The sequence below is a fragment of the Aotus nancymaae genome, unplaced genomic scaffold (genome assembly GCF_030222135.1).
Source record: "Aotus nancymaae isolate 86718 unplaced genomic scaffold, 86718_ANA_hifiasm-v0.15.2.pri h1tg000057l, whole genome shotgun sequence".
Classification (NCBI taxonomy): Eukaryota; Metazoa; Chordata; class Mammalia; order Primates; family Aotidae; genus Aotus; species Aotus nancymaae.
Genome location: NW_026988471.1, coordinates 61,633,334 through 61,661,026, shown reverse-complemented (window position 1 = coordinate 61,661,026; position 27,693 = coordinate 61,633,334). Strand labels below are relative to the sequence as shown.

At 34.6% G+C, this 27,693-nt stretch overlaps 1 protein-coding gene across 9 annotated transcripts in view; it reads right to left on the bottom strand.

Annotated features, from left to right (window-relative positions):
- EHBP1 (EH domain binding protein 1) overlaps window positions 1–27,693 on the bottom strand; it is a 369,328-nt gene that overhangs the window by 99,048 nt on the left and 242,587 nt on the right. For all 9 annotated transcript variants that reach the window (XM_012477186.2, XM_012477187.2, XM_064364167.1 and 6 more), the window contains 2 exons: window positions 4,269–4,447; window positions 3,304–3,352 (listed from right to left, as the gene is read on the bottom strand). In XM_012477186.2, coding sequence (XP_012332609.1) covers window positions 3,304–3,352; window positions 4,269–4,447 — 228 coding nt within the window. The remainder of the gene's footprint in view (window positions 1–3,303; window positions 3,353–4,268; window positions 4,448–27,693) is intronic.

Here is a 27,693-nt window from a genome sequence, read left to right as displayed (position 1 = left end):
CTAATTACAGTAAAAAACATTTAAAAACAAACCAGGTTTCTTGTAAGCAAGCTTAAGGCTTTATAAAGGACTTTTCCTAGGTTAACCTCTTCTGCCATGTTCAACTACCTACTGGTTTTCACCTGTTTGTGTGGGGAGAAAAAAGAGGTCTTTCCAAGAAAATTATCTTAGTCATTCCTAGATGTTATTAAATTGGTAAGGAGGAGTTACTGCCAGTTATGTTATGCATCTGTGTGAAATTTAAGACACATGCATTGTTTTCCTATGGTGCTTTAAGTCCATCTGAGGGCACATGGGGTATCGGGAAGAACTGTGTGAAGCTAGAAATAACTTGCAGGTAGCAACTCAATGTAGCTATCGGGTAAGAAGTAGCAAATGATGAAAGGAAAGACTACGTAAAAACAATTATTTACTGAAAAGTACAATGAATAGAATCATCAGAGATGATTGAAAAGCCTTTCAAAAGCCACAACTGTCTGTACTGAAAGATCTAATTGAAAAAAATTTTAATGGGATAGTCTTTTATATGGAGTAGTATGCAAATCTTACCATTAAATATGCTTATCATTATTATTATTTACCACTAAATATACTTACCATTATTAAGTTAATGAAAAGCTAATGTAAAGAAGTGTGACTTAAGCCTTAATGAGATTCCCCAAATTCTTTACACATTTATAATGAGGTAAAATCAACAGTATTTCCTTTTTAAAATTTTGGACAATAAGTTGAAACATCCAGTTTAAAAAATGGTTTATTTTATAATGCTTATGTCTGTATTTAAATTGGCTTAGCATTTCATTCAAATGTAAGAAAATGGAGGTGAAGCACTGTCAGGACCAAAGATGTAATTAATGAAAAAGAAGCATTTCACTTTAATAGACACAGGCTCTCCAAAATTATACAAGAAATAATTCATGAGAACAATCTATTTTGTAACATGCCCATCTGAAGGGTGATTTCTGTAAGAAAATTATACTGATTTTTAAAGATTATCTTTTTCGGTGGCAAATTTCAATTGCAACTTCTAGGTTTTTAGTGCTCTAGTGCCAGCATTATGCATTTGCAAAGAAACAAGAATTTTGTTTGATGTTTTTTTGGACATAGGGTCTTGCTCTGTCACCTGGGCTGGAGTGCAGTGGCATGAGCCTAGTTCACTACAGCCTCGAGCTCCTGGGTTCCAGCTATTCTCCCACCTCACCCTCCCAAGTAACTGGGACTACAGGCGCATGCCAGCAAGCTCAGCTAACTTTTTTATTTTTTTGTAGAGACGGGGTCTTGCTATGTTCCCCAGGCTTAAGAAATGAAACCTTTTTGATGGCAATACACATTTTTGGTTTTAGAGAATAATACAAGTGAAAAATTGTTTTGATTTAAAGACTTATTTGTTAATTGAACTTCTATTAAGGCTCCAAGACTGGATCACTAGTAATTTTAATTATTTAAAGTATGTTAAACTTTAAAACAGAGGTTATTAACCACTTTGTCTCATGAACCTTTTTGGCAATGGGTCCCTTCTCAGAATAATGTTTTACATAGATAAAACACATAGGATTACAAAAGAAACCAATTATACTGAAAAATACACATATGAAAATATTACTTAAAATGAATTTGGGAAGTAGTAATATATGTGCTTTTTATGACTGCACTAATTAATCTGAGGAAGTTATAAGCTTAAAAGGTATTGGTAGATATCTGCAGCAACAACTATAACATGACATGAAAATATCGAAAATATCCGTGCTTTTTTTTTTGAGATGGAATCTCGCTCTTGTTGCCCAGGCTGGAGTGCAATGGCTTGATCTCAGCTCACTGCAAACTCCACCTCCCGGGTTCAAGTGATTTCTCCTGCCTCAGCCTCCCGAGTAGCTGGGATTACAGGCACTTGCCACCACGCCCAGCTAATTTTTTGAATTTTTAGTAGAGATGGGGTTTCACTATGTTGGTCAGGCTAATCTCGAACTCCTGACCTCAGGTGATTTACCCCCTCGGCCTCTCAAAGTGCTGGGATCATAGGTGTGAGCCACTGCGCCCGGTGGTAAATATCTGTGATTTCTAAAGGTGACAAAGTCTCAGGGACGGCTAACACTATGGTGGTTTATTGCCTAAATTCATAATTGAAGAAAATGCCAAATTTCAGTTGAGGACTTATGAAAGTAAAATGTATTTTTTCCCTCAACCATGTTCAAGGACACCCTGATTTCTACCCACAGATTAAAGATTAAGAACTCCTGTTCTGGACAATAATAAATTTCATTAATTTTTCAGTTGAAGAATTCAATTCAGTAGAAAAAATTCAGTACCTACTGTGTGCTGAGTTAGGTGCTTCCCTCCTTGCACACAGAACACACATACTGTGTGCTGGGGTAAATAGATAAATCAGCCTGTGGCCACAGTTAGCTGGCCCAGGGCTCCAGCAACTTAGCCTTACACAGATGCCCTGAAGGCTGAAAGGATCAATATCCCCTTCCCCTATACCAGTTGGGAACCTCTGATCTCAATATATTGATTAATTATGTGGGAAAATATAGTCATATGTTGCTTAATGATGGGTATATGTGCTGAGAAATGCATTGTCAGGTGATTTTGTTGTGCAAACATCACAGTGGGTACTTATACAAACCTAGATGGTATAGCCTACTACATACCTAGGCTATACAGTATAGTTTATTGCTCCTAAGCTACTAACCTGCACAGCATATTCCTATACTGAATACTGTAGGTAACTGTAACACAATGGTATTTGTGTATCTAAACATAGAAAAGGTACAGTTAAAAAAAAAAGTAATATAATCTCATGGTACATCACCAGCTATGTGGTCTGTTTTTGACCAAAACATTGTTATGTAGTGCATAACTGTATATGGTTTACCATAAAATGAAAAGAACCAATGTTTATATTTTTTGCTTCTCAGAACCTAAGTATTCTCTCTTGGTAACCCATTAGGCTCTTGTTCTCATCCCCAAGCAACATATTTTTCTAAACTTACATAACAGTTATGGCACAACAGTTTTAAAAGCTAAACCTTAGAATAAAAGCACTATGCTTTAACAAATATTTAATAGTTAATAAAGGTAATACATATATTATAATCCGATGCCAACCTGGCACTTGTGGTCTTCAAAAATCCATGATAAACCATTGTAAACCATGTATCCTAATGAACTGCAATAAGTAGATAAACCTCTGTGAGCTTTAGTTCTGACCTCATAAAACTGCCTCACTTTCTCCAAATTAATAAAGATCTGCAGAGAAGCCAAAATTGAAACTATATATTTTTCTTGCTTATCACTTCTTACCTTTTTGTTGTTCTCTTTAATATCTTGAGGATTCAGAGACTTGTAGTCACTGAGGGAGAAAACAGCACAGTGGGTACATATAGTATTTGATAAAAACAGCTGTTTTTAAAACAAACTGAATCTAAAAATTTGACATTCAATAATACTAAAGAATAACTAGCAATTTCACAGCAATTCAATCAACAAAACTAATAGTGTGGAAAATTAAGGAAATAAATAAATAAATGACTAAAAACTGTGATTACATGTTTCATTGCCTGAAGCTTTCCATCTAAAACAGAGGTTAAGGCAGGGGACCAAAGACTAGCCTTGACAACCAAATTTACCATGAGGTAATCTCTTGTCAATGTAAAAAACTACAAGCTTATTTATCTCCTCTCATTTTAACATTAACACTATTTTCATAATAATTTGAAGTCAGTTCTTTGAGATTAAGGAGAAAAATCATTTTCTCTTTCTTTCTTTTTTTTTTTTTTTTTGAGATGGAGTTTCACTCTTGTTGCCCAGGCTGGAGTGCAATGGCACAATCTTGGCTCACTGCAACCTCTGCCTCCCAGGTTCAAGCGATCTTCCTGCCTCAGCCTACTGATGAGGTAGGATTACAGGCATGCACCACTGGCTAATTTTGTATTTTTAGTAGAGATGAGGTTTCTCCATGTTGGTCAGGCTGGTCTCGAACTCCTAATCTCAGGTGATCCACTTGCCTCAGCCTCCCAAAGTGCTGGGATTACAGGTGTGAGCTACCACACCCTGACACCATTTTCTTTAAAAAGAAAAAAGATTGTGTTTAGTTATCAAAAAGGAAAAGCTTTCTGACACACATCTCTCAAAAGCAAGAGGTGGAGGTAAGGTAATAAAACAAATATAAAGTATTTCAGGACATGTGCTAAGAAATTATTTTATGTTTTTTTTAAAAAATGTCTATTACAAAATATTTATAGGGAATGGAAAATGTTTTTACTTACATTAAATCTGGTCTAAAGTGGTGTAATATTGCACAAAAAGATAAACCATTTCTCCATGATGTAGTAAAATTCGTGATTTTCACTCCTCGGTAGTTCTTTGTAACTTCTTTACACCATACAAGCAAAGACTGACTAGCATTTGGCTTTCGCCCCAAAGCAGGACTTGATATAGGACTTGGCTAGAAAAAAATGAAAAGAGGAAAACATTAAAATAATTTAATGGAAGATTAAAATTAACATTAATTGACCTAATCAGATCATTTGAATCCTATGATGTCAGTTTAAGTCCTTCAAAACTGTCAATTCACGACAACTGTAACCTCCAAGAGGGAGACATAAATCTTAAGTTATTATCTTCAGTTTTAGCCCTTGGCATTTCCCTGATGAGGTAGATATGCAAGATTTTAAACTTATACATAAGAACAGGCCAAGAGCTTTACTGATGGAAACATCATGTTAAAGTTTTCAAATATTTAAGGCTAAATACCTGTGTAACTCTTACACCTTCAAAATTTTCCCCAAATGCAATCATGTACAAATATGGTTCCTTTTTGACTAGGTTTAAAATAATGTATTTTGAGGTCCAAGTGTAACACATATTTTTAGTAGTGGAGAGATTAAAATCATCATTAGTTTTAAAAATACAGTAATCATATATGCATTTTAAGTAAACAGGACAATGATAACCATATTCAAACATGCTTCTTATATAAATTTAATTATGGCAAAACAGTTTGAGTTATTAGCAACAGTCAGGTGTTGGTAGCAACAGCACAAAATAGTATGTATTTTGGATATGCCTGAAATATTTTCTAATTATCACTGAGAGTTACTTTTGAATACTAGGTGAGTTAGTAGTCTGTGTGTTTTAAATCATAAGTATATACTTTTATCCTTGTTCATATACTTAAAACAACAATAATAACAAACCTAAGACTATATAATAACAATTTAATTCTAAACTTTTATTACTATTATTAAAACCATGTCATTTTCTTTTACTGAATAACAACTGCATTTTGTGGTGGTAACCTTAGAGGCTAGTACAATGGAAAATTACAAAGAGAACTGCTAAATGTTTCTGGACTTTAAATCTTGCTATTAATTAAAAGTGCTAGATATTATAAGAAAACTTAGATAGTAAATAGAGGCCCTCTAAAGTAAGATGAAAAGAGAACAATTATTTACTGTAATATCATTTAAATTTAAAAAGCGAACCATTCTTACCACACTGCTTACTTAAGAAAGATCAATGATGCCCCCACTTGACAAAAGCATGTTAGTACCAAACAATTAAAATAATCAACCCCACATAATTATTATCTATGTATTCACTGCTTCTGTGAGAAGACTAGTAAGAAACACCACAGAAATAATTTCTCATTTTTTATTAACTCTCAGATTAATAAAATATTATGTAAACAACCATAAATCTAGCAAAGTACTGTTCTTTAAATGATCATCTCTACAAAGTCAATGCTGAAAAGCTCACAGGTCATAAAAATTAACAGTTTGGATCAATTCTACTTAATATAATAAAGTAGATAAAATAGAATCCCAATATACTAAATTTACTTCAGAAAAAATAATAGCTAACCAGTAATCTAAGATGTGTGAAAATGAACTATTAAATATCTTTTCATGTAATGATCCACTGTGACTTTCAAATCCCTCTCATCATTTAACCTGGAAGTAAAGTGGGAGAGTGGTTTATAGATGAGCTAGGAGATCACTGAACTAGGTAGGCATTAACATATTTTTCTTAGACTTTCTATTACTTAAAGAATTGTCTTTATCAAAATGTTTTTCTATATCAAATTATATTATTAAAGTATTGATTCATTCCAAGCATGGGTAGTACATACATGGGCCAGATAATCTGTAACTATCATTACATCAATTCATTTCAATTATCAATAGCATGTCCATATGTAATATATAAATGACATTATCACCATATTATGATCTAGAATAGCTTTCTATATATAAGAACTAAAGAAAACATATTACATCATTATGATTATGGCTGTATCCGTTTCTAAGAAGGCTCAATATGAAAAGGCTAGAAGAACTAAACCAAAATTTAAATTGGTTCTAATATAAAAGCCTTGTATTAAGGTATGCTTACTGTACTCCCAATAAAAAAAAATGTGCAATTGAAGAAACTTATAAATAGTCAAGGTGGTTTACAGAGAAAGAAAATCATAGAGCCATTGTTAAATGAATCATCTACTCCAGAATTGACCTTTTACCTAATATCTTACATAAAGTCATAAAGGAATTAGCAATTAAATCATTTTGAAACCTTCCCTACATAATCACATGAAACTGTTGTTACAGCTGGCTCTTGATTCTACAGATGTGACAGGTTACTTGATTGTTTGTATCTCAGTTTCCTCATCTGTAAAATGCAAATTTTAAAGGTACATATCTCATAGGGTTGTAGTAACAAGATCTACCTCACGCTCCCCATGTCCATTTCCTCTCTGATCTTATCTATTGCTCTCTCCCTTAAACACTTTGAACCATACTGACCTCTTGAAAAAAACAACTGATAATCAATTTATTAAAATAACTGACCTAAGCATCTGCAATGATGACTTCAACCTCAACTCTTGGCTCAATACTGATGGAAGAAATCTATTTAACTATCTCAGAAGGACTGTGCAAGTCAACGAACTGCTTGTAGATGCTCTTCTGGAGGGAGTCCATGTTTTAGAAACTTTACCACAGGCGTTTTTCTTGTAGTGATTCTTAAAGTCTTGGTAGGCATCCCGACTGGTCCTTTTACTTTGAGATTCTTTTCCTTTGTGCCTCTGATCAAGTTAGCACACACGTTCTTCAGGGATTTTTATAGTGCAGCTGGTTAGGGGAATTCTAATTCAGTGAATCACCACCTCTGGTTCCACCAGTGTTTAAACCCATGGCTGTGATACAGTTTCCTAACTTACATGTTCCTTGGAGACAGCAAACAGCCATGTGTCAGGAGTAGAAGCCAATGGACTGTAGCTCCCTCATGCCTGAAACCAGATCTTCCTCAAAATGGAATCATATTGATCTCTTTGTTGTTCCTTGGATATGCTAGACATATTCCTACCTTGGGGCCTTTGCACAGATTCCTCCATTTGCTTGGTACTCTCTCAGGTATCTGCATGGTTAACTCAATGCAGTCTTCTCCATAAGGCCTATTCTGACCACCCTACTTCATAATGCAATCCATTTCCATCATCCAACCCCAATTCAGCACCCCTGAATACACTTACCCTGCTCTATTTTTTCCACAAACTTATCTTCTTAGATTCCACATACTTTATTTACTATGCTTACTGGTTACTATCTATATGCTCTCACTAAATAAACTGTCCACAAGAGCATGAATTTTAGCTTGTTTTATTTATTAACCTAAATCAAATGCCCAGAACAGTGCCTGGTACAATGTAGGCATTCAGTAAATACTGTTATATGGAAACAAATGCATGTAAAAGACTTAGAACAATGTATGGCAAAGAGTACCATTTAGTAAATATTAATTGAAATTATTACCACTACGAATGCATTATCAGCATGAATTCCTATTTTTTGAGGCTCTTCTGGAAATTTCAAAGGCCATTAATTTCTTCAAGATCATAAAAAGTTTTTTCCTTTTCTTCTTTTTTTTTTTCCAAACAAAGCTTTAACTAGAACATAATCTTGACACCTTGATATTCTATGTGGAAAACATGGTATTTACAATGCTTGGCAATGTGTCTATTTCTATAGAGTGGGTGAAAAAAGAAGCTCTAAATGACTTTGTAATTTACTGCTTTCCAAAGAAAGAAAGACACAAAAATCTGTCCATAAAAGGTAGAACCACCCTTGCAAATATAACTAATTTTAATGCATTATTTCTGTTAACATAGCAGATTACATGTTAAGGGTAATAAAGCTACCTAGTTATTCCTCCTAACAATGGCAATAGCTTTCTTTCAGAAAACCTAGTCAAATAACTTGCAAAATTTCTTACATTTTAATAGCTAAGAAATGTCAATTCTATTTTTTCTGCTTTATCACTCTAACTATAGTTTCTTTCTCTTTTGCTGTCTGCCCTTCTTCCGCGGATACAGCCACATATTCTTCTAGGCATTGCTCTAAATAGTTTTCTACCACACTTAGAGCTGATTCATTCCTAGGATTCCAACTATTACTTTCATGCAGATGATTCCCAAATATTTATAGTTCAAACTCTCTCAAGTTGACATTTCCAGTTGGCTGTCCTTTCTATCACATAAAATTCAAACTAAGTATGTTCAAAACCATAATTGTGATATTTCTTTACAACCTGCTCATTTTCATTGTGTTTGCAAATGACACTGCTATTGTCCCAATTGTTTGGACTTTTAATGTCAGAATCACCTTTGAATTCTTCCTTCATGTATCATCTCTTACAAGTTAATTTACAGGCAGTTTTGCTCATATTGTTGTAAGGTTTTTGTAATCTACCTGCTTTTGCCTATTAAAAATCGTCCTAATAGGTCTTCCTTCTTCCAAATCCCCCCCATAACCAACCCATGTCATAGCATCAGTCTTCTTAAAGCACAGTTTAAAGTCTCTAATGGCTCTCAAGAACATACAAAATGACGTCAAAATACTTCTAAGCATTGAATTCCAAATCTTTTTCAATGTATTTACTCTCCAGGATTACTCACCATTCTTTAAACGCACTATGCTTTCCTGCCTAAACCCCAGGTCTCCCACCTCCATCCAGTCTTTGATCATATGGATCATCACCTCTATATGAGGTATCTTCTGTCCCAAGCACAACTGCTACAATTCCACTCTATCTTCAAACTTTAAAGATTTAGTTCAAATGTCATCTCTTACACAAAATTTCCTCCCAATTCCCAGTCAGTAGGAAGCCCTTTTCAGTGTTCCTTTGACTCTGTGTCCTTCCTGTTGCATTTATTAGATTTTTCATTTACTATTCTATATTCAGTTCTTCTCTCTACAAAAAGGCTTATTAATTTTTAATTAATTCATAAACTATATACTGAGCACCTACCATATGTCCCACAGAGTTAAGGTGTTTAATTAGCTAATTTAATCCTCACAACTACTTTGAGATAGGTACTCTTACTTCCAATTTACAGTTGGAGAAACTGAGGTTACACAGTTGGGAAGCAGAGAAGTTTCTATACCAAGGAGTTCCCACTCCAAAGCCTGTGCTTTTAAACAACATGCATTTCACATTTCAAGAAAATATTACTTTAGGACTTAAGCAAACATTGTAAATTTCTCAACACTAACAAATGTCTCAGTCAACTTCTTACCTCTTCAGAGGTTAGATCACAGACACAAGAAGAAATAGAAAACCCAGATAGTTCTATCACTGTTAAAGAAATTGGGTTTGTGGCCGGGTGCAGTGGCTCACGCCTGTAATCCCAGAACTTTGGGAAGCCGAGGTGGGCAGATCACAAGGTCAGGAGTTCGAGACCAGCCTGGCCAACATGGTGAAACCCTGTCTCTACTAAAAATACAAAAATTAGTTGGGTGTGGTGGTGTGCACCTGTGAGCCAAGATCGCACCACTGTATTCCAGCCTGGTGACAGAGCAAGACTCTGTCAAAAAAAAAAGAAAAAGAAAAGAAAAGAAATTGAATTTGTAATTCATTTCAATTTAATTTCAAATTCAAATATTCTTTGTGGGAAGCCACAAAGAATATTCCAGTTGGCTTCACTAATAAGTTCCACCAAACATTCAAGGAGAAAAGTATTTCCAATAATACACAAATTCTAGAAAATTGAAAAAATGAGCTTATTCCCTAACTCATTTCATGGGCCTTTATAACAAAATTCCATAGAAAAAGGCAAAAATTAAAGAAAATTCTCATATAGAGGCAAAAGTTTTAATGAAAATATCAGTAATTTATTAAAAAGGATGACAAATCTTGAATAAATTAGACTTATCCCAAGAACAATAACATTTGGCTTAATGTTAGTATATCTATTGAGGTAACTTGACAAATTAACAGATTTGAGGGTAAAGATACTAAATATAATCATCTAAACAGATGCAGAAAAGCATTTAATAAAATAATGTCCATTTATACTCTAAAAAATAGTCTTAGGAGCCTGTAATATAGAATCTTCTCTAACTTGTTAAAAAGACTACAGCCAACATGGCAAGGGTGAAATATTTGAGACTGAGCATCTATCATCACTTTTACTCAACATTGTCCCAGCTGGTACATTAAGGTCAGAAAAAGACATAAAGGTAAACATATTAAAAAAGAAACAGAATTGTAAAACGTTATTTACAAATAATATAATTGAGTATGTAGAACATCCTCAAGAAGTTATAATTTATTAGAATAAGAAAATTTAGCAAGGTGTTGGATGCAAAATCAATGTACAAAACCAACTGTATTCTATAAACTAACAAAAACTAAAAATTTAAAAGCCATTCCGAGTGGCATAAAAATGTCAAGTACTTGGCATAAATCTACAATGTTCATGACTGCTATAAAACTATCAAGCTTTATTGTGAAAAAGTAAAGAAAATCTAAAACGATGGAGATATTTATTCATGGATTAGAAGACTCAATTTTGTATCTATATTAATTATTTTTCCAGGAAGAAAGGGCTAATCAACAGAAAGGGTTAACTAAACTCTTTCTCCATGAAGAAATGCTCTCAAGTTTACCTTCTTCTAACATGAATTCTATGGAAATATATTGGATTATGCTAAAAGTGAGAAGTCAGCTGTGTTACCAAGCAATATTATTTACTGTAAAACTGACCCCAACTTGGCAAACTGCATCTAACTCGAAGGCCTATGAATAAACTATAAATGCCTACTGAAAAACAAAGGCTGCAGCTTCCTTATGCTTAGTGTGATTCATGTAACCAAGCATGTCCCTTGGGAATCTGACAGTTTTGTGTGTGGGCTGCTACAAGATCCTGTGTTTTATAAGGCAGAGTGGTCTACACCTACCCACCTGGTCTTTCACCTTAGAACTGACATAAGGAGGTAAAATATGGCCCAGTATATCTGATGCTGTAATGCTAATATACTATTTCCTGTCCTGAAAGTTAAATAAACCTGGTGCCAAATAACTGTATATATTTTCCCTCAAAAAAGTCTTTGTCACTAGAATATACAAAGAACATCCACAAATCAGTTAAGAAAAGGAAAGTAAATCAATAGAAAAAGAGGCAAAAATTGAATGTGCATTTTATAAAAGAAATCAAAATATTCAGTAAATGTGAAAACCTGCCCCATCACATTAGTATTCAGAGAATTACACAAGGTACTACTGCACACTTCTCCCCAGAAAGGCTGAAATTTTAAGAATTCTCTTAATTGAGATTAAATTAAATTTTAATGAAATTAAAAATACCAAGTATTGGCAAGGATGTGGAGCAAAGGGAGCTTTCTTATGGGGCTGATGAAAAAAGTCTGGCATCATCTATTATGCTAAAATTAAAAATGTGCATATCCTATGACCCAGCAATTCCTCGGTTTATATCCTATAGAAATGCATGCTTACACAGTACAGAATAGAATACATATGCAAAAGTGTTCACAGCAGCATTTTAAAATTTTCCTAATCTTAAAATAATGTAAATGTTCAGCAACAATAAAATGGATTTAAAAATTGTGATCTACTCGGAGAGTGAAATACTAGACACATGCACAAAAATACATCCTAAAACATAATATTGAACAAAAGAAAACAGGTACAAACATGTATATATCAGACGATTCCATTTACATAAATTTAAAACCAGTCAAAACTAAACTATATTGTTTAGGAGGTCATACTTAAAGCAAAGAACAAGCTGATTACTATAAAATCATGATACCACAAGAATTGGAACCTTGCCAACATTCCGGAAACTATCCCACTTTTGTGCTTCTTTGCTATCCCAATCTCTTTCCTCTTTCCTATGGATTATTGGTGGTTATACTAACAAATGTTATTTTTCAATATTGTGTAATCCTGCATGAGTACAGGAATCAATGTTTTCCAAATAAATAATGCATGATGTTATGAAATCACACATCAATAAAAGATGCAGTTGAAAATGCCACATAGGCCAATGTATGATTTGATTCCACATGTAAACTAACTTAAGAAACTATCACTTGTGAGTTTTGGTGTAGTATCAAAAATGATAATCTCCAATCATTTGAGAAGTGTTTAAATTCTCTTTAACATTATATATTTGATAAGGTCAAATTTTCTTCATGGAGTGCAACCAAAACACATTACAACAGATTGAATGCACAAGCTGTTTTCTATTAAGCCAGATATTAGACACTGGCAAAAACAAAAAACAATGTCAGTCTTTTCAATAAACTTTTTGTTTTGGAAAATATAGTAATGTTTCATGAAAATACTATATTATTTATGTTAATAGTGATGTAATAGTTTAATATAACTTTAAATAAATTAATAAAATTTAAAAACTTCTCAGTGTTAATTTCTAATATTGTAAATAGCAACAGATATTACTCACATAAACAGAGGTTCTTTGGGATCCTCAATAACTTTTTAACAATTTTTCTTTACTATGGTAAAATACACATAATATTTAGCATCTTAATCATTTTTTTTTTTAATATGGAGTCTTGCTCTGTCAACCAGGTTGGAGTGCAGTGGCATGATTGGCTCACTGTAATCTCCACTTTCCAGGTTCAAGCAATTTTCCTGCCTCAGTCTTCTGAGTAGCTGGGATTACAGGTGCATGCCACCATGCTCAGCTAATTTTTATATGAAAGAATTATTTATTTAAAATTACATAATCTATAAAAAATTATTTATAAAAATTATTTATATAATTTTTACGTAAAAATTATATAAATTTTATGTGAAAATTATATATATATATTTTATATTTTTATATAGAGACGAGATTTCGCCATTTTGGCCAGGCTCTTCTCAAACTCCTGATCTCAAGTGATCTGCCCTCCTTGGCCTCCCAAAGTGCTGAGATTACAGGTGTGAGCTACCACACCCAGCCCTTTTAAGTGTGCAGTTAATAGTGTTAGTATATTCACATTGTTTTGAAACAGATCTCTAGAATTTTCTGATCTTGTAAAACTGAAACTCTATATTCACTAAACAACAACTCCCCTTTACTCCTCTTTCTGGCCCCTACTAACCAACATCCTATTTTCTGTTTCTGTGAACTTGATGATTTTTAGATACTTCATATAAGTGAAATCACGTATTTGTCTATTTGTGATGAGTTTATTTCATTTAGCATTATGTCCTCAAGATTCATCCATGTCACAGCATGTGACAAGATTTCCTTCCTTTTTCAGGCTGAATATCCCATTACCTGTATATACCATATTTTGTTTTTCCATTCCTCCATCAATGGACATTTGGAATGTCTTCATCTTTTAGATTTTATGAATACTGTTGCTACAAACAGGGTGTGCAAATATCTCTTCTAGACTCTGTTTTCAATTATTTTGGGTATACAGTAGTCTTCCCTTCTCTGTGGGAATATGATTTTTTTTTTTTTTTTTTTTTTTTTTTTTGAGACGCAGTCTCTCTCTGTCACCCAGGCTGGAGTGCAGTGGCGAAATCTTGGCCACCCGCAACCTCTACCTCCTGGGCTCAAGCAATTCTCCTTCCTTAGCCTCCTGAGTAGCTGGGACCACAGGTGCATACCACTATGATCGGGTAATTTTTGTATTTTTACTAGAGATGCAATTTCACCAGGTTGGCCAAGCTGGCCTTGAACTCCTGACCTCAATTGATCCTCCTACCGTGGCCTCCCAAAGTGCTGGGATAATAGGCATGAGCCATTTCATCTGGCGGGAATATGTTCTAAGACCTCCAGGGGACACTTGAAATTGTGGATAGTATTGAGTTCTTTATATATCATACTTTGTTTTTCAATTGGATAACTGAGACGTTATACCAACAGCCACCACTAAGTGACTAGTGGGTGGCATATACAGCATGGATACATTGGACAAGGGGATGATTCACATCCTGTGCTCAAGAAGAGGATGCTGTGAGACTTCATCACATTACTTAGAATAAGGCACAATTTAAACTTATGATTTCTGGAATTTTCCATTTAATATTTTTGGATGATGGTTGACTATGGGAAACTGAAACTTCAGAAAGTGAAGCCACAAATAATGGGGGGGAGGGTACTACTATATAGTCAGTCAGAAGTGAAATTGCCAACTCAAAGGGTAATTCTATTTTTAATTTTTTGAGGAATCATGACACTGTTTTCCACAGTACTGTACCATTTTAAATTCACACGATCAGTGCACGAGGGTACTAATTCTTCTACATCCTCACCAATACTTATTATTTTCTGATTTTACTTTGGGGATTGAGGATGGTAGCCATTCTAATGTGTGTGAGACGGTATCTGATTTTTGTTTTGATTTGTATTTTCTAATAATTAGTGATGTTGAGCATCTTTTCATATAGTAGTTGGCTATTTCTATGTCTTTTTTGGATAAATATCTATTCAAGGCCTTTGCCTATTTTTGAACTGGGCTGTTTGGTTTTTGGTTAAGTTTTAAGAATTTCCTATATGTTCTGGATATAAATCCCTTCTTACCAGATAAATTATTTTAAAATATCCTCCCATTTTGTAGGCAAGAAATACTTTCCCTCTGTCGATTGTGTTCTTTGAGGCACAAAAGTTTTAAATTTTCATGAAGTCTAATTTGTCTTCTTTCTTTTGTTGTCTGTGCCTTGGGTGTCTACCCAAGTAATCACAGCCAAATCCAAGGTTGTAAAGCTTTTGCCCTATGTTTTATTCTATGAGAATAAGGTTTTAGCTCTTGGGTTGCTTTTTGTATATGGTGTTAGGTAAGAGTCCAACCTCATTCTTTTGCACGTGACATCTAGTTTTCCAATATTATTTGTTGAAAAAAATGGTCTTTTCTCCATTAAATAGTCCTGACACTCTTGTTGAAAATCATTGACCTTATATGCACAGTTTCTGGACTCTCTCTTCCATTCTACTGGTCTATATATCTTTATGCCAGTGCCATACTGTTTTGATTACTGTAGCTGTGCAGTAAGCTTTGAAATCAGGAAGTGTGAGTCTTCTACCCTTGTTCCTTTTCAGGCTTGTTTTTGGCTATTCTAGGTTCTTTAAAATTCCAAATGAATATTAAGAAGGATTTTTATATTTTCGCAAAAAACATTATTGGGATTTTGAAAAGAATTGCATTAAATCTTTAGATCTCTTTGGGTGGTATTGATAATATTAACAATATTAAGTGTTCTAACCCACAAACATGGAATATCTTTCCATTTATTTCTGTCTTCTTCAATTTCTTTCAGAAATGTTTCATAGTTTTCAGTGGGCAAGTCTTTTACCTTCCTGGTTGAGTTAATTCCTAAGTTATTTAATTCTTTTTGATGCTACTGTTTTTGTTTTGTTTTGTCTTGAGACAGGATCTTGCTCTGTTGCTCAGGTTGAAGTGCAGTGGCATGGTCACAACTCACTGCAGCTTTGACAATCTGGGCTCAAGCAATCCTCCCACTTCAGCATTTCAAGTACTGGGACTATGGGTGCATGCCACCACACCTGGCTAATTGTTAAAATTTTTTGTAGAGATGGGGGTTTTACCATGTTTCTCAGGCTGGTCTTGAATTCCCGACCTCAAGCAATCCTCCTGCCTTAGCCTCCCAAAGTGCTGAGATTACAGGTGTTAGCTTTTGTGCCTGGCTGATGCTATTGTTAATGAAAGTATTTTCTTAATTTCCTTTGTGGATTGCTCATTGTTGAAAGGGTATAGAATTCTATCAAATGCTTTTTCTGGATTGATTAAGATGATTACATGTACTATCTCCTTCATTCTGCTAATGTATATTACACTGATTTCATGTATCTAATCATCCTTGCATTCCAGGCATAAATCCCACTTGGTTGCAGTATGTAATTCTTTTAGTATGCTGCTGAATTTAGTTTGCTAGTTACATTAAGGATTTTTTTCAAAGTTCATATGGGATATTAGTCTGCAGTTTTGTTTTCCTGTAGTGTTTGTCTGGCTTTGGTATCAGAATAATGTTGGCCTCAAAGAATGAGGTAAGGAGTATTCCCTCTCCAATGTTTTGGAAACGTTTGAGAAGAATTAGTGTTAGTTCTTCAAATGTTTGATAGAATTCACCGGTGAATCCATTAGATTCAGAGCTTTTCTTTGTTGGGAGATTTCTGATTACAGATTCATTCTTCTTACTAATTAGAGCTCTATGCATATTTTCTATTTCCACATGGTTTCATTTTGGTAGGTCTTCTGTTTCTAGGAATTTGTCTATTTCACCTAGGTTATCCAATTTGTTGGTGTACAATTATGCATAGCACTTTCTTATAATCCTTTTTGTTTCTGTGGAACAGGTAGTAATGTCTCCACTTTAATTTATAATTTTAGTAAGTTGAGTCTTTTCTCTTTTTTTTGTTATTTTTAGTCCACCTAGCTCAAGTTTGTTGACTTTGTTGATCTCTTCAACAAATCAACATTTGGGTTCATTAATTTTCTCTATTGTTTGTCTAGTCACCATTTTGTTTATCTCTGTTCTAATCTTTATTATTTCCTTCCTTCTGCTAGCTTTGGGTTTAGTTTGTTCTAGTTCCTTAAGTTGTAACTAACATTAGGTAGCTGATTTGGGATTTTTCTTGCTTATTTTTATTTTTTTCCCACTGGAAAATAATATTTAGTAAGATCCCATGAGCTATACAACATGCTCCTGACATTCATCCTCATCTTCCATTACAATTTGCTTTCCTAAGTGGTCCCATAAATGTTATCCTCTTTGTGATGGTCTACAAGTAGCCACTGTCAAACTTGGAGGTAGCACTGATAAAATTAAGGCCAGTCTTTTCTGGAAGCCACCAGAAAGGACTTCGAAGGTGAGTTCTTACTTTTTGATTCTCACCACACAGCCTTCCAGCATAACAAAGTCATTAGTCACCTTAAGGCAGTGGACAAAGCCACACTAAAAAAAGCTAGGCCATCACATTAGCACAGATAAAGCATGGGTTGGAGATAGGTAAGAAAACAGAGTACTAACATGCATGACACTTTCAGGTTCAGAGGTTGTTCCCAGCCCTCTACACTACCCCAGCAACCTCTAACGACAGAGGTGTTCCCTTTCTTGTGTTTGTATATAAGTGTTTATTGCTAAAAATTTCCCCCTAAACACTACTTTCATTGTGTCTCATAAGTTTTGGTAAGCTGTGTTTTAATTTTCATTTTTCTCTAAGTCTCTTGTGATTTCTTCTTTGATCCATTGCTTATTTACGAGTGTGTTGTTTAAAATCCACAAATTTATGATTTTTTCAGTTTTCCATCTGTTATTGATTTCTAACTCATAGAAAAGATAACTGTGCATGATTTCTGTCTTTCAAATTTTATTGTGACTTAATTTGTGGCTTAACATATATCCAGGAAATATCCCAAGTGCATTTGGGAAAATGTGTATTCTGCTGTTATTAGGCAGTTTTTGGTATGTTTGTTAGATCTAGTTTATATATTGTGTTGTTCAAGTCCTCTACTTTCCTAATTTCACCTGGTTGTTCTATCCATTATTGTGAGTAGGGGATAGAAGTTTCCAACTATTATTGTACAAGTACGTGTATTTCTACTTCCGATTCTGTCCTTTTTTGCTTTAGATATACTGACGGTCAGTTATTAGGTGTGCAAATGCTTTTAACTGTTATATCTTCTTACTGTATTGAAAATTTTCTTTATAATGTGCTTTGTCTCTTGTAACTTTATTTTTTAATTGACAAATAATAATTGTACATATTCAAGGGGAATATGGTGATGTTTTGATACATATAATGAATGCATACTAACCAAATTAAAGTATTTCACATATCCATCATCTCAAACATTTACCATTTCTTTGTGCTGGGAACATTCAATATCCTCCTAATAACATATAGCTTTAAGTAGCTATATTATTGTTACTTAAAGCCATTCTACAGTGGTATATAACACAAGAACTTAGTCATCCTATCTAGCTATAATTTTGTATCTTTTTTTTAGACGGAGTTTTGCTCTTGTTACCCAGGCTGGAGTGCAATGGCGCGATCTCGGCTCACCGCAACCTCCGCCTCCTGGGTTCAGGCAATTCTCCTGCCTCAGCCTCCTGAGTAGCTGGGATTACAGGCACGCGCCACCATGCCCAGCTAATTTTTTGTATTTTTAGTAGAGACGGGGCTTCACCATGTTGAACAGGATGGTCTCGATCTCTTGACCTCGTGATCCACCCGCCTCGGCCTCCCAAAGTGCTGGGATTACAGGCTTGAGCCACCGCGCCCGGCCCAATTTTGTATCTTTTAACAAATCTCTCCACTAGGCTCCTCTCTCCCCTTGCCCTCTGCCCCTGCCTTCCCAGCCTCTGGCATCCTCTGTTCTACATTTTACTTCTATGAAATCAACTTTTACTTTTAGCTTCCACATGTGAATGAGAACATGCAGTGTTTAACTTTCTGTTCCTGGCTTGTTTCACATAACATAACATCCAATTCCATCTATATTGCCATGAATGATGGGATTTCATTCTTTTTTTTTTTCTAGCCAAAAAGTATTCCATGATGTGTATATACCACATTTTCTTTAACCATTCATTTGTTTTTGGACAACTAGGTTGAGTCTATATCTTGGCTAACTTGAACAGTGCTGCAACAAATATGGGGGTGTAGATATCTCTCCAATACAATAATTTCTTTCCCTTTGGATACTCAGTAGTATGATTGCTGAATCATATGGTAGTTCTATTTATTTTTTGTGAGACTTCCATAGTGTTCTCCATAGTGGCTATAGTAGCTTTCATTCCCACCAACAGTATTTAAGAGTTTCCTTTTCTCGGCATCTTCTCTAGCATTTGTTATTTATTTATTTTTTGTCTTTTTGGTAACAGCCATCTTAACTGGAAAGAGATGGTATCTCAATGTGATTTTGATTTGCATTTCCCTCATGATTAGTAATGTTGAACATTAAAAAATATATATTTGTTGATCATTCGTATGTCTTCGATTGAGAAATATCTGTTCAGGTCATTTGCTCATATTTGAGTTTAATTGTTTTTTAACTATTGGGATGTTTCATTTTCTTTTATATTCTGGATATTAATCCCCTATCAAATGAGTAGTTTGTAAATATTTTTTATTCTGTAGGTTGTCTTTTCACTCTGCTGTTTTCTTTGCTGTACAGAAGCTTTTTGGTTTGATGTAATCCCATTTGTTTATTCTTGCTTTTGCTGCCTATGCTTTTGAGGTCTTATTCATAAAATCTTTTCCCTATCAATGTCCTGAAGTGTTTCCACTATGTCTTCTACTAATAGTTTCAACGCTTCAGGTCTTATATTAAGTCTTCGTTTCATTTTGAGAGGTGGCAGTCTAGTTCCATTCTTCTACATATGAATATCCAGTTTTCCCAGCACCATTTACTGAAGAGACTATCTTTCCCCAATGAGTGTCCTTGGCATCTTTGTCACAAATCAGTTTGCTGAAGATATGTGAATTAATATCTGGGTTTTCTATTCTATTTCACTGGTCTATATGTCTGTTTTTATGCTAGTAAAACCTATAGAAAAAAATTAGAAATATTAAAGAACTAATGAACTGGCTTCACAGAATTTTTGTTTGTGTCCATCTAAGAATCTTTACATATACTGGTGGTGTCATAATCAAAATTCACATAAACAAAAGAGAATAAGATGTTTGAAGATTTCCCCAGAAACAGTTGCAACTTTTAAATAATAGTTTTTCAAGTGAATGAGGATGAGTTTTTAACTGTTTTACCCTTGGATATACTGACAAGGGCATAAATTCTTCCCACTCTCATTTAGCTCTATAATTTCAGACATAATGATTTATCTAATAGTTGTATGCTTAACAGAGACTTTTTTCAAATACTGTAGTTACATTATTCTATTTAAACAGGCAACCTGCCTGATTGAAAAGGTTTGACACTTTGTTTCTAGGAATTGTCATACGACCCAAATTACCTCATTATTAGTTTTGGTGTTATAAACAAAGGATAAAAACATGTAACAAAAATCTATCCCAGCCCTCTTTTCCAGTTCTGTAATTATCATGAGCAATTTGATTGATTTGCCATTGAATTCATTTACCTAGGAAAATCATATACAATGTTCAGGCTACAAATTAAAGTGTTGAGTAGTTATGCTCTACTGCATGACAAGTAGAAGCTTTAATGAAAAGTAGAGGCATAAAAGCCTCCACTTTTAATGTTTCTACTTTAAAAACCTTCTACATATAAAAGTGTTTTTTAAAAAATACATTTTTCCACCTTGGATAAAATGTAAAAGTAGCTCATAGCTGTAAAACTTTGTATCAATGCTTACTGTGACATACTACTTAATTGAAAGATTCTTAATTAAACATCACCAAAAACCTCACCAAATTGCATTTGCCACCAAATGACTAACAAGTACACAACAGTTGGAAACTGTCAAAATATTTTACAGCTCAATTGTAATTACCAACTAAGCTAAGCATGCCCTGAGTGGGGTGTTAACCACATTTTGGGGGATGTAAAACATTAAGCAGCAGTCCCTTTTCTGTGGTCTCTAATTTATACTTTTAAAACTCCTAAATAACTCCAAATATTTTTATTGTCTTCAGTGAAAAATCAGCACAACTTCAATATGAAATATAATGCTTTATCATTTTCATAGATCCACTAGTGGGAAGGGCCTTTAAAAGATCATTTGGCTAATCTCTTAACATTATAATTGAATATACTGATTATCTGGTTATTTGTCTTTAAAACAGTGATCTTAAAACATAAATGTTTTTAAAAAGTAATCTTAAAACATAAATGTTCTCTATCATCCTTATCATAATACATGTAGCCAAAAATAAATGGGAAGGTGTGATTAGGGAAAAGTGTCAATATGGAAATACAGCTGGTGAGTTTCCAGAGGGGAGAATGCAGACATCGTTTGCCATTTGAAGTAGGACAGCATCCAGCCACTCTTCCTTTCTCATCAGTGTGTGTACAGCTTGAGGCTTTGTGATTATCCACACTTGGCATCTCTTACTGATAGAAAAGAAGTGGGTTAATTTTTACTACCAATCATAAACACAGGTGGAATACTACTCCCACCAGGTATTATATGCATACCCTATTCTTACTGCTAGTTGGAGGCAGAAATAGGAAGTAGAATATGCCATGGAATATATAAGCTTGGTTTTTGTGAGATTCCAAAGTCTTTATTTTTCATGAGAGGTATCAATCAGTGAAAACTGTTCAAAAAACAGATGAATAATAAATTCAGAACATATCAGCATTTCAAATTTAAAATGAAATTATATTTAAATAGACTTTAACATTTAACTGTAGATACACAGGAATGTTCAACTATACTTGTTTTATATCAATTTAAAGATGGGCATACAAGTATTAGTTTTATTTTCATTTTTTAATTAAAAAAAATTTTTTTGAGACAGAGTCTCGCTCTGTTGCCCAGGCTGGAGTGCAGCAGCACAATTTTGGCTCATTGCAACTTCCAACTATCAAATTCAAGCAATTTTTCTGCCTAAGCCTCCCAAGGAGCTGGGACTATAGGTATACACCGTCATGCCCGGCTAACTTTTGTATTTTTAGTAGAGAGGGGCTCTCGCCATGTTGGCCATACTGGTCTCAAACTCCTTACCTCAAGTGATCCACCTGCCTCAGTCTCCCAAAGTGCTGGGATTACAGGTGTGAGCTACAAGTATTAGTTTTACATAATTCCCTTATCTTTTTATATGACTGAAAATTTCTACTGAAAATCATAAGAAAAAAATCACAACATACGATTTAATGTGACTCTCTGAAGACTATCTTGAAAAGCTAATGTAGTATCATATGACTCATAGAGATGGTTTTTTTGGTCCTCCAACTCCTTTAACATACATAATCTATCTAGTAGCTTTCAACCATTTGCAACTTCCATCTCAACAAGTACACTATTAAAGAATCTAGGGGCCATGTAGAATAAAACAATTTTTAAAACCCTAATATCTTTCTTTTTTTTTTTTTTTAAAGACGGGGTGTCACCATGTTGGTCAGGCTGGTCTTGAACTCCCGACCTCAGATGATCCGCCCGCCTTGGCCTCCAAAGTGCTTGGATTACAGGCGTGAGCCACCACGCCCGGCAACCCTAATATCTTTCTCCAAAAAAATACATTTATATATATTTCACATATAAAATTTTAGGAGATTCTTTTAAAGTATTCTCATTGAAAAATCTTCATAAATTTTGGGAGAATGTCACTTCTCTTTACCAATACATTACACAGACAAATCTATCAATGGCAAAATCATAAAGTTTTCTTCTTTTCCAATCCTCACTAACTCTACACAGCCCACCGTAAGGATTTAAAAGTTGCTAGGCCAGGTGTGGTGGCTCACATCTATAATCCCAGCACTTTGGGAGGCCAAGGCGGGCAGATCACCTGATGTTAGGAGTTCGAGACCAGCCTGGGCAACATGGCGAAACCCCGTCTCTACAAAAAATACTTGGCGTGGTGGTGAGCGCCTGTAATACCAGCTACTTGGGAAGCTAAGGTAAGAGAATCACTCAAACCTGGGAGGCGGAGGTTGCAGTAAGCCGAAATTGTGCCACTGCACTTCAGCCTTGGTGACAGAGTGAGATGCAGTCTAAAAATATAAAATAAAATAAAAGTTGCTAAGGAAGACAGAAAAGTTAAAAAATAACCAAGAAAATAGTCTAACGCCTTATTTTGGTCAGAATCTAAAACAACAACAACAAGAACAGTAATAATAGCAGTAGCACATGGCACTTAGAGAACTTTTCCAAGTACTTTATATATATACAAATGTATTTAATCCTCACTACAGTCCTATAAGATAAGCACTATTATTATTCCTATTTTACAGATGAGCACACTGAGGGACAGAGACGTTAAATAAATTGCTCTAGTTAACAGGTATCATCTGTGCTCTTGGAGTTTGATTCCAGGCAGAATATGCAACTCATTTTGTGGTACAAAGTCAGGTTATCAAGTATTTTAAATACAAATCAGGACCTAGAAAAATAATTCTCTCTGCAGCTGACTCAGAACTGAAATTTTACCTGGAAAGAACACTGTACTAAAGCCAGTTACCTGAATTCTAGTTCAGGAAGTCCTGCAGTTTAAAAAGCATTATTAGCCTAATGACACATTCTCTCTGGGTTTTGATTTAAACACTTACAAAACAAACAAAAGAAGAGCTGGATAAAGGTTCATTTATTCAATTAAAGTGTACTGAGCACCTATTAAGTGCAAGGTAATACGTACCACTGAGAATCTGTTTTAACTCATCTAAAGTTTATATTCCCCATTAAAATGTCAGAAGAGGACCTTGCAGCTATTTTAGCTTATATCTAAAAAGCTGGAATGCTTTTTAAGGGTGAAGAAAGTGAGATTAAACCAAAGTGGTCCAATGACTTGTGCCATAAGGAAATTTAAGGTAAAGGTGGGCAAAACCCCTCAGCTACTCTAATTTTACCAAAGCCACCACAAGTAACAATCTAGTGGATTTTTTTCATTCAACAAAAATTTACTGAACATCCATTACATGTCAGGATTGGCAATATAATGGTAGGCAAAATAAGTCACTTTTTCATGGAGTTTACAATACCTGCCAGAAAGGAAGAACTTAGTAAGTGGTTAAATATGTTATAGAAAAATTTAACATGATGGTTTAAGTCATAAAACCTCAATTTAAAACTGATTTTTCCCTTTAAACCAGATTTCCATAGAAGCTTTATCCAACAACTTTCCAACGGTATTTTTGAGAAATGATTCTTTAAAGTTAAACTCTGTGGGATTAAAACTGAAGTACATTAATTACTTTTACTGTAGTATGGTACAAACTATATAAACGGAGTTACAAGTATACAATAACACATTATTCATTAACTTGCCTTGGTTTAAGGTATTAGTTTCTTCAAGCACCTACAATTTCATTCCTCTTCCAATAAACAAGCAGTCACTTTCCAAATTAGTACTTTCCAAATATGTTGGCCATCAGAATCACCTAGAGTAGTGGGATACTTGGATGGTACTTGGATTAAAAACACATTCTGGCTGGCTGCAGTGGCTCACACCTGTAATCCTAGCACTTTGGGAGGCCAAGGCAGGTGGATCACCTGAGGTCAGAGTTCAAGACCTGGCCAATATGGTGAAACCCCATCTCTACTAAAAATACAAAAAAATTAGCCAGGAATGGTAGTGTGTGCCTGTTAGTCCCAGCTACACAGGAGGCTGAGGCAGAAGAATCACGTGAACCCGGGAGGCAGAGCTTGCAGTGAGCCAGGATTGTGCCACTGTACTCTAGCCTGAAAGACAGAGTGAGACTCTGTCTCAAAATAAATAAATGAACAAACAAAAATAAAAAACACATTCTGCGATTCTATCCTTGAAAACTGTGATTCAGAAGGTAAAAAGTGAACCCCAGGTCATTCTGATGCAGCGGGCAATCAAGTCACAGTTCATTTTTGCTAGGTGATAACTTCCACTTTCTGATTCCAAACATATTTTCCTTTTAGGATCCACAGAGGCAATTCTGCTTTGGTATATAACTTCTGCTCACTTTCTGGTCTTAAGTCTTTCAGCATACTCTGACAGATTTTTCATAAAGACTCTGCTCGGCCGAGTGTGGTGGTTCACACTCAAATTCCAGCACTTTGGGAGGCTGAGGCGGGTAGACCACTTCAGTCCAGGCATTCAAGACCAGCCTGGGTGACATGGCGAAACCCCATCTCTACTACAAATACAAAAATAGCCAGACGTGGTGTCATGCACCTGTAATCCCAGCTACTCAGGAGGCTGAGGTGGGAGGATCCTTTGAGAGCCTAGGAGGTGGAGGTTGCAGCAAGCCAAGATTGTGCCACTGCACTCCAGCCTGGGTGACAGAGTGAGACCTTGTCGCAAGAAAAAAAAAAGCTCTGTTTACAAGAATTTACTGATTACACTAAAAGCCCAGACTTCCAACTACACAATATATTCACATAACAAAATGGTATTTGCACTCCTAAATCTATGGGAAAAAAATTTTAAAGAATTTATTCACACATGATTTCCTCTGATCTAGGCCCACAGCACTGAGTTCAACTCTTTTGAGTTAAATATTTGATTTAGCATATACATGTATGTATTCAACAAAAATGTATTAAGACATTACTAAGTGCCAAGCACTGGTTCTAGGCACTGGGATATATCAGTTATATATGAGGTGAAGCAAAACAAACCTGACTGGGGAATAATACAGATTTTTTTCAAATGCACATGAAACATTACTAAGACAATCATATTCTGGGCCATAAATCAAATGTAAAAGAATTTAAATCACGAAATAAATTTTCTAACATTTGTAATTAATTTCTAACTTAATCACAATGGAATTAAAGTATAAATCAAGAAGAGAAAGATATTTTGAAAACTCACAAGTACTTGGGACTAAATGATACTTCCAAATAACCCACGACTCAAAACAAATAAAAAAAAATTAGGAAGTATTTTGACCTGAATGTAGATAAAAACACAATATATCAAAACATATGCAGCTAAAGTAAGTCTTATCAGGATATATATAGTACTGAACACTTAAATTAAAAAAGAATAAAAGTCTTAAATCAATTACCTCAGCCTCCACCTTAAGAAACTAAGAAGGAAGTAATACAGATCAGAGTAAAAGTCATGAAATAGAAAAAAATTGAGAAAAAAAATCGATGAAACAAACAGCTAGGGCTTGAAAAGATGAGTAAAGTGGGTAAACCTCTAGCCAGACTGATTAGTGGTAAAAAAGAAAGTGAAAATACAAATTACTAATATCAGAAATGAGAGAAGTAATATCACTGCAGATTCTACAGATATCAACAAGATTTAAACAAAAGAAAATTATGAACAACTTTATGCCAATTAATTTGACAACTCAGATGAAATGGACAAGTTCCTTGGAAGATATAAACTACCAAAGCTCTTTCACACACATACAAATTACCTAAATATCTCTATTCTATTATAGAAATTTAACTTGTAGCTGAAAACTTTACCCCAAAGAAAACTCCAGGTCCACTTGGCTTCATTGGTTAATTCTCCCAAACATTTAAGGAATAAATGAACCCAGTCTACACAATTTCTTCTACTAGATGCCAGTAATATTCCCCTCCCTCTCATGTGACAACTGAAGGCATCTATACACATTGCCAAATGTTCCTCCTCCAGGACAAGATAATTTTCATCAGGAATCACTACTAGAGAGATTAAAGTTAACTTTAATCAATAATCATAAGGAAATCAATAACAATGCAGTAGCAAATAATTTAATTAGAAAATGGGCAAAAGGCACTGACAGACATTCCACCAAAGAGGATAGACAGATATCAAATATTCTCAAGAAAAGATGTTTGGCATGAATTGGATGCTCATGTCCCCCCAAAATTCCTAAGTTGAAACCCTAACCCTTAACAAGAAGGTACTAGGAGATAGTCTTTGGAAAGTAATTAGGCTTAGATGAGGTCATGAGGCTAGACTCTTTATTAATGGATTAGTGTCCTTGTAAGAGTCCAGAGAATGTTGGCTTCCTTTCTCAAGCAGATGAGAACACAGTGAGAAGACTGCCATCTCTAAATCATGAAGCAGACCCTCACCAGACACCAAACCTGCTGGTGGCTTGAACTTTCCAGTCTCCAAAACTGTGACTGCTGTTTAAGTCAACCAGTTTATGGTATTATGTTACAGCAGCCTAAAATGATTAAGAGAGAGTTCAAAATCATTAGGTTTTAGGGAAATATACGCTAAGCAACAGTGAGATATCACCGCACACCTATCAGAATAGCTAAAATGAAAAATAATGACAACATTAAATGCTGGGGAGGATGTTGAGAATCTGGATCAATCATATATTGCTGGTGGGAATGTAAAAACTCACAGCCACTCTAAGAAAATCACTTGGCAGTTTCTTAGAAAACTAAACAGGCAACTAACTATACAACCCCATGCTCCCTGGCGTTTAATGCCAAAGAAAAGAAAACTTTTAATCACGCAAAAATCGGTACACAAATGTTTGCATTATTTTATCCATAAGAGCCTAAAACAGGAAACAATCAGATGTCCTTCAACAGGTAAGTGGTTAAACAAACTGTGGTATAACCATATCATAAAAATATTACTTAGTAATAAAAAGGTATGAACTATTGATACATGCAAAACCCAGATGAATCTCCAAATAATTATGCTGAGTGAAAAAAGTCAGTTCCAAAAGGTTACATAATTGAGTTAACATTACATTCTTGAAATATAAGTTCCTGAAATAATACTGTATGGTCCCATTTATATTACATTCTTGAAATGACAAAATTATAGAAGTGGATTAGTGGTTTTGGTTGTAAATGGGCAATTCCAGGTATCCTTGTGGTGAAAGAAAT